This window comes from Callithrix jacchus, chromosome 16 (assembly GCF_049354715.1).
Source record: "Callithrix jacchus isolate 240 chromosome 16, calJac240_pri, whole genome shotgun sequence".
In the NCBI taxonomy this organism is placed as follows: domain Eukaryota; kingdom Metazoa; phylum Chordata; class Mammalia; order Primates; family Cebidae; genus Callithrix; species Callithrix jacchus.
Window position 1 is genome coordinate 66,436,981 of NC_133517.1, and position 12,344 is coordinate 66,449,324.

The window sequence follows — 12,344 nt, forward strand, 5'->3', positions numbered from 1 at the left end:
ATGGACAGATGAATATAGCACAGGCAACCAGGAAGCAATGTCTATTCCTATTTCCAAATGTTCTCTGCATACCAGTATCAGTTCCTGCTAACATTTTCACCAGTCCACATCAATATGAGAAAAATAAGGGCAAAGTAGAGAGTTATTTATTAAACTAAATGTATTCAATGCAAAGAACTGTATTTTATTCTGAGATTACATCATTCCTGCTGGAGGGAAAAATGCCCTTTCTTCTAGTAAATCATGGTCATATTAAAGAGCTATAGCTGCTGCTGCGGTTCTACTGCTGCTGCTGCTACTGTAATTTAAACAAATCAGTCCCAAAACTATTTTTTGAAACTTCCCTCCTCTGTGAAATCCAAAGATCTTACAGTCACTGAAGGCATAAGGGACTGGTGGAGTGGATAAGCTCAATTTAGTTCAAAGAAGGAAAACCATATACAAATAAAAATCTCAGACAGTGAGTGATGCCTAACTATGAATACGCTTAGATGTTGTAGCAGACTTCATCTCCAGCTACTAGATCCCAGTTCCAAGCACTTACAAGAGCATTCTGGCACCCCAAAGTCAGAATGTATGGTCAGACAAGGGCAGCTGCAGCATCCTTTCCATCTCCTCTCCAAGACAGAAAATGGAGTTTTGTCACATTCCATGCTGTGTGAAAAAAAAACTTCTGCCCTAGAAATCAATGGGAAATCCACCAAGTGGCTGACAGTTCAGCTTCCTCTGCTCTCTGGTATGCTGTACTAAATAGCATTTAATTCCAGGGGCTAAATTTTCTGGCTCCACATGTATCCTGCTGTTCAATTATCTGGAACATTGGTTCCTGCTTCCTTGGGTCTACTCCAGCCCTTCTAACATACCTCCCCCTAACATCTATTTTTTTCTCTGTAGTTGTCTCCTTGGTACTCAGAGCTGAAATTACATGCTTCGGTGGCCTAAGAGCATATACTTTGCTTTCTCCTGTTGGCATATGCGGCTCTATTCTTTATTCTAGGGCTGTTTCAGTAAATTCTAGCCATGATGAGCCCAGCTACAGAATGCTTTAGACTTTGAATTTATGATACACTGAATATCTTCATGAAGGTTAAAATGAAGGGCTCAACAACACCATAAGGAGACTCCGTATGGGGTGCGCTGGATGGCTTCCAGAGGTCAAAGCTCATGACTCCAGCTGTGGTCCTGGAGTCAGCAGATCTGGCTTGGTGGCAAATGAGCAAGACTTTCTGAGGCTCATCAATATCCGAAGGTTTGGCAAGAGGATCTGCAGGGTCCTATGTCACCTCTGACAGGCTACCATTTGATGACTCTATAATCTTATCTTCATCTAGCCTGTGTTCTAAACATAGCTAAGCTGAGAGGCTGGCAGAGAAAAGCAAATGCAGTGAGCATGTATAGAGGCAAAGAATTTTCACTTCCTTACTCACTCTACATATGTGTGGCATCCTCTACTTTCCCTCAAGAAAATCTCTTGGAAGGAGGGGCTGGGCTTCCTTGTCCCTGTATCCTTTCAGGTCTAGGTCCAACTCACATCTTTTTTTTTTTTTTTTTTTTTTTTTGGTCTAAGAGGCTGCCTTAAATTGGTGCTATGAGTGAACACTGCATTTGGCTAGATCTAGCCAGTTAATCTTATCACAGCTACTGAATCACCAGGAGAAAAAGTCTCCCTGCCAAACCTGGTGTCTCTTCAGAAGCCAATGCAGTTTCTGCATCCATGTATCCATATCTAGTGACCAACCATGGTAGTTGTGCCTTTCCCCGTCTCGTGCTGTGTAACCCTGTGAAATGGTGGGAGACTGCAACTTGCTTGCATTTTTTACCTAAAAGAAGTTACACACATATATCTATATGAAGATATAGATATATAATGGCCTATATAGAGATAATGCTGGGGAGGGGCATATTAGCAACGTATTAAAATTTAACAATCTTTATCGAGTTTAAGGAGCAGATTCTGGCACATTTGGCTGTCTTCCTATCAGCAATGCTAAAAAAAAAAAAATGCAAGCCATAAAACCCCAAGTCTCTAAACCACCATTAAATGAAAGGTCACACGAAAATGTGGAATCTACTCAGTTGGAGATGATCATTTTTGTGGACTTTTAACATATATTTACTTTCTGTTATTTTTTTGGTTCTCTTTCTCTCATACCCAGGTTGTGCCTGGCTAGAGAAAGGGTCTTGTTTAACATTTCTAAGCCAACAACTCTCCAAATACCTCAACCGAAGGAATTCAGTGTGCCTACACAGAGAAAAGGGATATTTTGCCAGGTTGTACTTCTCTGCACCAAATGCTATCAGATCAACTTCTGTAGGTTTCACTGAATACAACTGCATGGAATGCTATTACTGTTTGCAATGCAACATGATCTAAAAACACTGCATTTCTTTTTGATCTAAAGGGGACTAGCAGGTTTATTGTGTTTGCATGTGCTTTCCCCCTAGACTCTGGCTGCCCTAACAAGAAATTCAATAAATCTGCTTCCAAACCATCTTGCACAAGCTTTGCATGTCCAGTCTGGGCCTGAGGAAATTAACAAGAGAATAGAACATACCATCGACTTGCGGAGTGGCGATAAATTGAGAAGAGAGCATATCAAGCCATTCTCACTGATGTTTAAAGACTCCAGCCTGGAGCATAAGGTAGAGCTGGGTCTCCACAGCGGCTCTTTTTCTGAGTAAATTGTTGGAAATGTTCATGGGACTAGAGAGAGAGCCCAGGGGCTGTGGTTTTGGTTGGTTTGTTTGTTCGCTTTGGTTTGCTACTGTCTTTGATTTTTCTCCTTGAAAATCATGAGTAGACTGAAAGTCACGAAAGGAGATGCTGGTTAGATTAAGAGAACATCAGCTTGCTCTTTAAGGAAAAGAGGACTAAAAGAACAAAGATTCCTTTAACTCAGTATGCATCAAAGGGTTTCTTCCACTCTGAGATTATTAAGCCAAGTAGCATTAACAGCCACTTACCTTTGCTTTTAGATTAATTCACATCAGCTGCAACCATTTTAATGTAATAAATGAGGACACCCAATAACTTGATGTAAGCATCAGTGATAAACACTGTCTTTCTTAGATTTTAGACATCTATTCTCCCATTTTCCCAGCTGTCTGCTGCCTCGGAGTCCCCTGACCTAGGCATAGTAGAAAGAAGATGGGTTGTGGATTCAGAGTCAAATTTGAATTCCACCTCTGCCACTTTCTTGCTATGTGACCTTTGTTAAGTAAAGTAACCTCTCTGAGCATGAGTTCCTCTCTGTACAATGAGGATAATGAACGCGCCTACCTCATGGCTAATACGAAAGTCTCCAAGACAATACCATGATTAGGTAAAGTGTTCAAAGATGGCAACTATCACTATATTAATGGCGACTTTTTCCATTTCCATCCCCCACCTCAGCTTTGAACTGGAGAGGGGAGTGGGAAGATGGGGTGCTGACCCTGCTTAACTGGATTGCTCCTTTGCGCTGATGGAAGCTGACAGACCTTCCTTGACTGAGCACAAGGGGTGCCTGGCATCTGCAGGAGCCTCCGGCAGGAACAGCAGGGAATCTACAAGCAAATTTCAGGAGTTTGATTCAATACTTTGTAAAGCTCCAGTGAGCAATTTTTTTTGAGAGTTTGTTCAGCTGCCTGGGAGATTTGCTTTCCTTGGTTTAGAGAATTCACAATTCTGTGCACATATACCATTCCCAATGAGTTTCTTTGATAACTACCTAAAGATTGCAGACTCCAAAATTAACACCTTCACCTGCAGTTCCCAATTTGAAATGGATTGTGTCTATGTACTAACAAAAGGCAAAGAAACATTTTGCCTCACTCGACCCCCCACAAAAAAAGTAGCAGACACTCTTCTCTAATTCGTCATATAATTAAGGGCTTAAGGTCCAAATTAAACGCATTTTCTTTCCTGGTTACTGCATTGAAGAAGCTAGGATGAAGAGCAGATGGCTTTATGAAGAATCTTCTCAATTAGCTTGGGTAAATACCTGTGTCCAGAGCTATACTAAATGCTTTTATCTATTTTTGCTAAAGATAAACTTGCTTCTCTAATAATCTAACCCCTGCATACTATAGTTTCTAGTGTCTTTTATTTTATAGCATTCACATCTCATCTGCAGCCATCTGGTATTGGAGCAGAATGGACCTAAGGGAGGCACGGTGTGCCTGATGTTGATTTCTGTGTCTAGGGAAGATTCTTGCAGAAGAGCCAGAGGACAGCACCCTGAACAAACATAGGACTTGCCCATAGACAGCCTAACCACAGGCCACCTGGCCTGTGCTATGCATTGCATGGGTCCCCCAGTGGTGATGGCAACAGGACACATCAGAAAACACTCAGTCCTCTCCTGCCACAGAGATCTGTTTCATTGACTCTTGCTCTGAGACTCTCTCTAGAGACTGTGTTACTGCTGAACAGAGAATATATCCTAAGTATTCATTGGGTATTTAGTAAGTACCAGGCACTATTTCTAAGCTGTCTGCATAAATCGACTGACAAAAGTAATATAAAGTAGATGTTCTTATGAGCCTCATTTTATACTTGATGAAAGGAGACATGGAGAAATCATTATGAAGCTTTTCCAAAGTCAAACTGTCAGAAAGTGACTGAAATCTGAGCCCACAGTGATGCCATAGTCACTGCTCTTGTCTGTTTACTACGCTGCCTCTGCCAGGAGTCCCCAGGACTTGATTTCCCAGGGTTTCCTACGAAGAAGAAGATGACAATCCTGTGCTGTCTTCATTTTCCTTTTGTTGAACTTTGGATGTGGTGGGAGGCACAGAGAGGGAGCTTAGAGGAGAAGTTAAGTAGAGAAGGGTTCAAGGCTTTCAAATACATAGGGTTCCAGAATCAGAAAATAGTATTAAGATGCATTTTCTCTGTGCTTGCTGTTATATACATCAGTTTATGATTTCACTTACTAAAGAGAAAACTTATCCTCCAAGAGGTTAAGTAGAGACCTTAGATATCAAAATCCAGCTACTGTAAAGGTGTCATCAACTGCAAGATGCTCTATTTTCTATGCAGCACTCAGAAAGAAAAAAACCCTCAATATGGGTTTCTAAAAGGAAACACACACACACACACACACACACACACACACACACACACACACACACACACACGAGCGCAAGCTGGGCTTACACCCCTAGGGCAAGGATGTGGGGGGGACAGGTGAGACATCACTCTTAAACAAGGGCAGTGAGGAAACTCACATGCCTATATGCTTGTATTGATTAAATGAAAGAAGCTCCCCAAGCATTTAAACTCCAAAATGGAATCTGCATAGATTTACTGCAGACTTGACCTCCAGAAATTCACATTCTAAATGTGGACCAAAAAAAAAAAAATTCTCAGGCAATTTAAAATGATCCTGGGTTGATATTGCCACCTGGTGGCCAACGGAAGCAATTGCAAACCTCCCTTGAAAGAACTCAAGATTTTAAGACTCCCCTGATAATAAGATGCATGCTGATTTTAGAGATGTTAAGATGCGCATTTTAAGGAAAATTGTGCATTTTATTAAGAATATATATATTAGAATTTTAAAAATACATATAATATTTATGATTCTAAAGTGTCTTCTCTTCCCACTTCCCTACCCTCCTTCTTGGGAAAAAGTCTGGGCCATAAAAGTATGTTTTCTGAATGGAAAAACAGAAATGGAAATAATTGTTCCCTTGCAATCTTTGTGGGAAAGAAAGGGCTTTACTCTGTTTGAACAATAAGAAGACACATGAATAAGGGAACCCTTTCCACCTTTATGAGTGAATTCGAGAACAATGAAATGTTCAAACACTAAAATGAATGAAGCTCCATTGAAATGTATAGAAATATTACTCAGACATTCCCTGGTCAGTTTGCCTATAACACTTGGCATATCTATCCACAGCACTATATGAAACAGGACTTTTATATACTTCACGGTATTACATAAATACTTGTTGAATTAAAAAGGAAATGAATAAAGACTCAGTTTAAGAAGGTTAGGGGAGACTGCCTCACCCCCTATAGCTGTTATCAGAATATTTTTTGTAAACTCTAGGAGCCAAAAGGCATGGGTCAATTTTGATCTGACTCTTTTCAGTGGAGTGTCAGGGGAGAATAAAAGTTCGGTGTACTCCCTGTCATGGAATTTCAAAGGTGGTTCACTCCCTGCTCCCTCACAGCAGTCTTTTGAGTTAAGCTTCAGAACAGTGTGCTCATGACTCATGTGGCTTAGCCAACACAGCTTTCCTTCCCTAGTCCTTGGATTCCTTATCTGTGAAAGGAGGACATTGGACCTTTTCAGCAGTTAATGCTGTGAATCTATGAATTTCCTATGACCATAGTGGCCATATGTCCTGGTTTGCAGGGGGCAGTAGTAGATGCCTATTTTTACAATGTGAAACTAGTATCACCTCCTTTCACCCTCAAAAATCACCCAGTGTGGATGATATATAACAAGTCATGCAACCCAAGGCTTGGGTCTCAGCCAGGTTAGAATTGGTGACTCAACATCTTCCTTCACTGTCCAGCCAACCCATCAGGACTTTCTAAGCAGACCTCTGGATAAGGGAGAAGGGACCCATTCCAGATGCCAAAGGCCCTCTTCAGCTCCTCCCAAATTTCACAGATAAATCCTTTGCACTTCTTTAGTCAAGCTAAAAATTTCCTAAGTAGGCTTACAGATCTTATGGGCAAGCAAAAATCAGAACTATGGTAAAGAGATGTATAAAACATAATGTGCTTGTCAGAAGCTATAATCATATTGGATATTTTCTTATTAAAAGAAGAATGGATCTTCACTAATAAAAGTTTATACTAAGTATAAGGCCAAAAGAAAACAAATGAAATCTCTTTGGATCTTTCAACCCAGGGTAACCACTGTTACTATTTTGGCATCTGTCATTCTGGTCTTACATGAGTGTGAATCTACAGACTTAGGTACACACGGTATTAATCCATTTTCATGCTGCTGATAAATGCATACTTAAGACTTGGCAATTTACAAAAAAAAAGAGGTTTATTGGACTTACAGATCTACATGGCTGGGAAAGCCTCACCATCACGGTGGAAGGTGAAGAAGAAGCAAGTTACATCTTACATGGCTGGCAGGAGGAAGAGAGAGAGAGCTTGTTCAGAGAAACTCCCATTTTTAAAACCATCAGATCTTGTGAGACCCATTCACTATCATGAGAACAGCATGGGAAAGATCCACTCCCATGATTCAGTCACCTCCTACTGGGTCCCTCCCACAACATGTGGAAACTATGGGAGCTACAAGATGAGATTTGGGTTGGGACACAGAGCCAAACCATATCAGCAACCTTTACAAAAATAGATGACTGTATGCACAGGACTTTGTAACATAGTGTTAAACATTCTTTGCTTTAGCCTTTTCCCCCATTATTAAAGATTCCATTACACAATAATTTTAGTATTTACATACTATCCCATTGCATGTTTTAACCATTTCAGGCTTTTTAAAAAAAGTTTTTCACTATTATAAATTACAAATAAGGTTGCAATGCCTATTCTCATAGGTAAATTATGCATTTTTGCTTATTTATTTTTTAGGATAAAATCCTAGGGACGAGTAAAACAGAAACCACATTTTAAAATGCTTGATAATCATTTAGAAATTGCCCTCAAAAATTGTGTTTATACTTTTTTTTAAATTGCCAATTTGATAAGAAGTAAAAAGCAGCACCTGCCTGGCATTTGTGTTTATTTTTAAAACTGATTGCAGTTGACGGTTTGTCAGTACACGTTTTGGCCCTTCTGTTTCTCCTTTTGTGATTTGCACATTTCTAGTACCTTAGTGTTATAATTTACACATTTGTCTTCTTCACTGCTCATCTTTCACTGCAGTACTTACCTTTGTCTTACTAATTCGTGAGGCTTCTTTACACACTGAGGAGCTTAACCTTTTTGTGGGATCACTTATCTAGGGCCCTTCCATTTTCAGAGTGCTTACAAGAAAGTGACGTTTCTCAGCCTCTGGTCCTCACTTCTTTTCTGGAGCAAGGCTCTGAATGGAGCTTAGGATAGGGAAATCAATTACAATTACTTATGGATGTTTCCAAGCCAGAGTAGCCAACCCAAAACCTTTAGCATCTTAGGAAAGCTTAATAACATAGGAACACTTATTTGAAATAATTTAATTAAGCTAAGTGTTCCAAAAACAATATTATCACCTTAGAATAAGGTGACTTCCTCGTCTTGAATAAAGATTAAGGTATGTTTAGTATATACTTCAAAAGTGATTGGGGATTTATGCTTTGGATGTGGGTATCTTTGTGGGTAAAATGTTATAATCAAGCCATATGAAGGAAGACTAAAATTCCTTCCTTCTTTTAGTGCTGATATTTTTCCTCTTCATTCTTAATTGTTTTGAGAAAAGGCCTCCTTTGTACTTGTGACAAATGTATGTACTAAAACTCTCTTTGTCCAAGACTAATAGCTTCAAACTTAAGAATCACCTGAGTATCTTGCTTAAACACGGGTACCATACCATCACTCTGCTCCCAAGATTCTGGTTTTGAAAGAAGACCTGCATTTTGCTAAACACTCTTTTTGGGGTTTTGTTATTCTAGGTTGCTGGCCTTCTTTCTCTGTCCTTGATAGAGCATGAGACTTAGGCTAGTCATTTGCCCATGTCTTCAGAGATCATCTTACATCTAAAGCCCCCAGGTCCTCGCTCAAGGGTAGTGTGGCTTTTAACAAATCTAGAGAAGATGTCTCCATGAGGCTAATAAAGACCACAGTCTTTGGGATCAAATAGATCTCAGTTCAAGTCTCACTTTGGAAATAGAGGTGGGCATAAAAGACAGTTGATTCGTTTTCTAATTAATAATGGATAATGGCAAGTTGTTATCTTTCTGTTACTCAAATGGACACCCACATGCACGTATAAAATCCTCATTTTGCTCACCAGTATTTAGTCTTTGTTGAAAGACAGAGGAAAGAATATAGACTGGATTCCTGACTTGAACCCAATTCCAGCCAGTTACTGGTTAGGTGATACAAAGCAAAGAGCTTGATCTCATTGAAATGAGTATGATTGTCTGCCCTTAGGGGTTGTTGTGAAAATTAAATGGCACAATATTCATATAACAGAAGTTTGGATAAATGCAATAGTCTTTCTTTTCCTTTGGCCTTCTAATTAATCCACTGCCAATCTGAACCTGCACAAAGCTAAACCCTCTGTAAGACTTATCTTAGAGCTTTTCCTTAAAAAACAAAACAAAAATATGACTTCATTGAAAATGGTGGGAAGGGCCAATCTAATGTGTCTGTGTCCCAGGGTACCAGGGTTCCAACCTTCATTAATCTAAGCAAGTGCAGCCTTCTAGCTCATTGGAAGCAGTGGTTCCAGCAATCTCCCAGGATCACTGGAGCACAAGCAGTGACCACCTTGGCCTCTGAGATGTGTTTAAATTTGTAGGTGTCATTCAGTTGTCTCTTCTTTAAATGATTTGATTATTCCAACATCCTTATTATGACTATCTTCTAAATCCGATGAGAAAGATTGTTTCTCTCTTCAAGGATGATTGGTGTTTGATCATTATCAAAGACCATGCTTTTCTTCCTGTGAGGACAAGCCAGCCAAGGTAGATATTTCATGCAGGGGTTTCTTTATGCTCCTTCAAAGATTGTCCTTCCATCCTCACTTCTTGTGGTTCCCAGGGAGTCCATCAGGCATGGCTCAGAGAATTCACTCTAGTGATTCTTGGAAGTGCATCCAGCAGAACTCAGAGCATATTTATGCTATTGATTCTTGGGAAGTTCATCAGGAACGGCTCAGAGCATGCAGTCTGCTTGGTTTGCATTCTGTTTGTGTCCACTCCATTGGGCATCTCATACTGAGATGCTATAGGAAGGCATAAAGCCACACAGCTTCTGTGCCCTGGGAACTTACACTCTGGCTTGTGATCTGGGAACTTCTTATCCTGAAAATGGGCATGTTAATGGCCACTTTGCAAGGTGGTGCAGATGAAATGCAGATAATACGTAAGTGTCTCAGAGGCTGCAATGAATTGCAACTGAGGCAGCAATGTGACAAGGAAACTGGTATTTGTTGAACACTTGCTACCATATCAGGCCCTATCATGACTATTTTAAATGTTTTACCTCATTTTACTTAAGTGTCACAACGTCCTTTAGGTAGGTACCAATTATACTATTTGACAGGAAAGGGAGTCTCAGAGTTTGAGTAGTTTTTCCAAGGACCACAGCAACAGAAGGTAGCAGAGTGGGGATTCAAATAGAGTTCACTGGCTCTCCCAAGCTATTCTACCAATTCTGCCACACCTTGAAAAATCCTGTCCTTTTCCTAAGTGCCATATTTTCATAGAGTTTGAAATTCGTGAAAGATGCAGCCAGTGGGTTGCAAGGGAGGAGTTATACAGTAATGCATATAGCAAATATACCTTAGAGGTATAATGTATATAATAGTAATGCATATAGCAAATATACCTTAGAGGTATAATGTATATAATAGTAATGCACATAGCAAATATACCTTAGAGGTATAATGTATATAATAGTAATGCACATAGCAAATATACCTTAGAGGTATAATGTATATAATAGTAATGCACATAGCAAATATACCTTAGAGGTATAATGTATATAATAGTAATGCACATAGCAAATATACCTTAGAGGTATAATGTATATAATAGTAATGCACAGAGCAAATATACCTTAGAGGTATAATGTATATAATAGTAATGCACATAGCAAATATACCTTAGAGGTATAATGTATATAATAGTAATGCACATAGCAAATATACCTTAGAGGTATAATGTATATAATAGTAATGCACATAGCAAATATACCTTAGAGGTATAATGTATATAATAGTAATGCACAGAGCAAATATACCTTAGAGGTATAATGTATATAATAGTAATGCACAGAGCAAATATACCTTAGAGGTATAATGTATATAATAGTAATGCACATAGCAAATATACCTTAGAGGTATAATGTATATAATAGTAATGCACATAGCAAATATACCTTAGAGGTATAATGTATATAATAGTAATGCACATAGCAAATATACCTTAGAGGTATAATGTATATAATAGTAATGCACAGAGCAAATATACCTTAGAGGTATAACGTATATAGTAGTAATGTGCATAGCAAATATACTCTAAGGTATATTTGCTTATACCACCGCATGTTTCTGGCAACTGACAGAATCTTGATAAAGGTGGCCTGAAAACGAAGGCAACTCTATCACCCTAGCTATCCATGAATGTGTAAGAATCAAATAAGTGAATACATAAACATACTTTTTCTCTTAGGCCAGTGGGAGAAGGAGTGATAAGTCTCCAAACCACCCTTGAACTGTCTATCCCAAAAAGGCTGATCAGCTTGAGCAATCAAGGAGGTAGTTTTGGGACAAGATAGCTCTAGAGAAGACAAAGCCAGAGACAGCCTCCTAGAAAGATGAGACCTGGCTAGGAGTGGTGGCTCACACCTTTAATCCTAGCACTCTGGGAGGCTGTGGTGGGCAGATTACTTGAGGTCAGGAATTCGAGACCAGCCTGGCCAATATGACAAAATATAAAATTTTTTATATTCGGACTCTACTAAAAATATAAAAATTAGCCAGGTGTGGTGGCATGCACCTGAAATCCCAGCTACTCGGGAGGCTGAGGCACAAAAATCACTTGAACCTGGGAGGCAGAGATTGCAGTGAGCCGAGATCGCACCACTGAACTCCAGCCTGGGTGACAGAGTGAGACTCCACCAAAAAAAAAAGAAAGAAAGTAAAAAAGATCAAATTCAACTAAAGCTGAATGAGCTTCAGTTTTTACACACAAGCTTTTGCCAGTTTCATATTATGATAACTATTATAAATAGTGCTTACTATGAACCAAGTTCTGTGCTGAGTATTTTCACAAACATTCATTTAATGTTATTTCTTTTTTTGGTTAGCAGCCACGTAAGACAAAGGATTTGCCACACAAGAGAATCTTTAGATAATTATTTGGCTGAGTACTATTGGTTCTTAGCTATGTCCAGAATGTCTCTCAAATTTTTTTTCTGTCATTGATAAAGAAAATCAAAGTTAAATGGAGGCTTTAAAATTTTCAAGAAAAATGTATCATAAACTCTAAAGTGTTTCTTACTTCATCCCATCAACTTTTACTGGAGTTATAATGATTAGAATAAAATAATAAAGGGGAAATCTGGGCAAAGAAAAGAAGGCTAAGCAAATGAATGAATTTTCTGATGGGTTTGGATGCTGAAATCTACAAATAGGTAATGAGCAAAATGTACATTTCTGTCTTGGAGACATTCAAAATTTGTCGAACCACTCCATGTCTTATTTAGATGAGCA

General features: G+C 39.1%; 1 protein-coding gene across 5 annotated transcripts in view; it reads left to right on the forward strand.

The window, feature by feature from the left end:
• The window catches only part of ADCY8 (adenylate cyclase 8), a 257,131-nt gene that overhangs the window by 155,871 nt on the left and 88,916 nt on the right, over nucleotides 1-12,344 (forward strand). For 3 of the 5 annotated variants that reach the window (XM_002807642.7, XM_035277484.3, XM_035277488.3), the window contains exon 8: nucleotides 2,446-2,643. The exons of the other annotated variants lie outside the window; for them this stretch is intronic. In XM_002807642.7, the coding sequence (XP_002807688.4) occupies nucleotides 2,446-2,643 (198 nt within the window). The remainder of the gene's footprint in view (nucleotides 1-2,445; nucleotides 2,644-12,344) is intronic. 5 annotated transcript variants of the gene reach the window in all.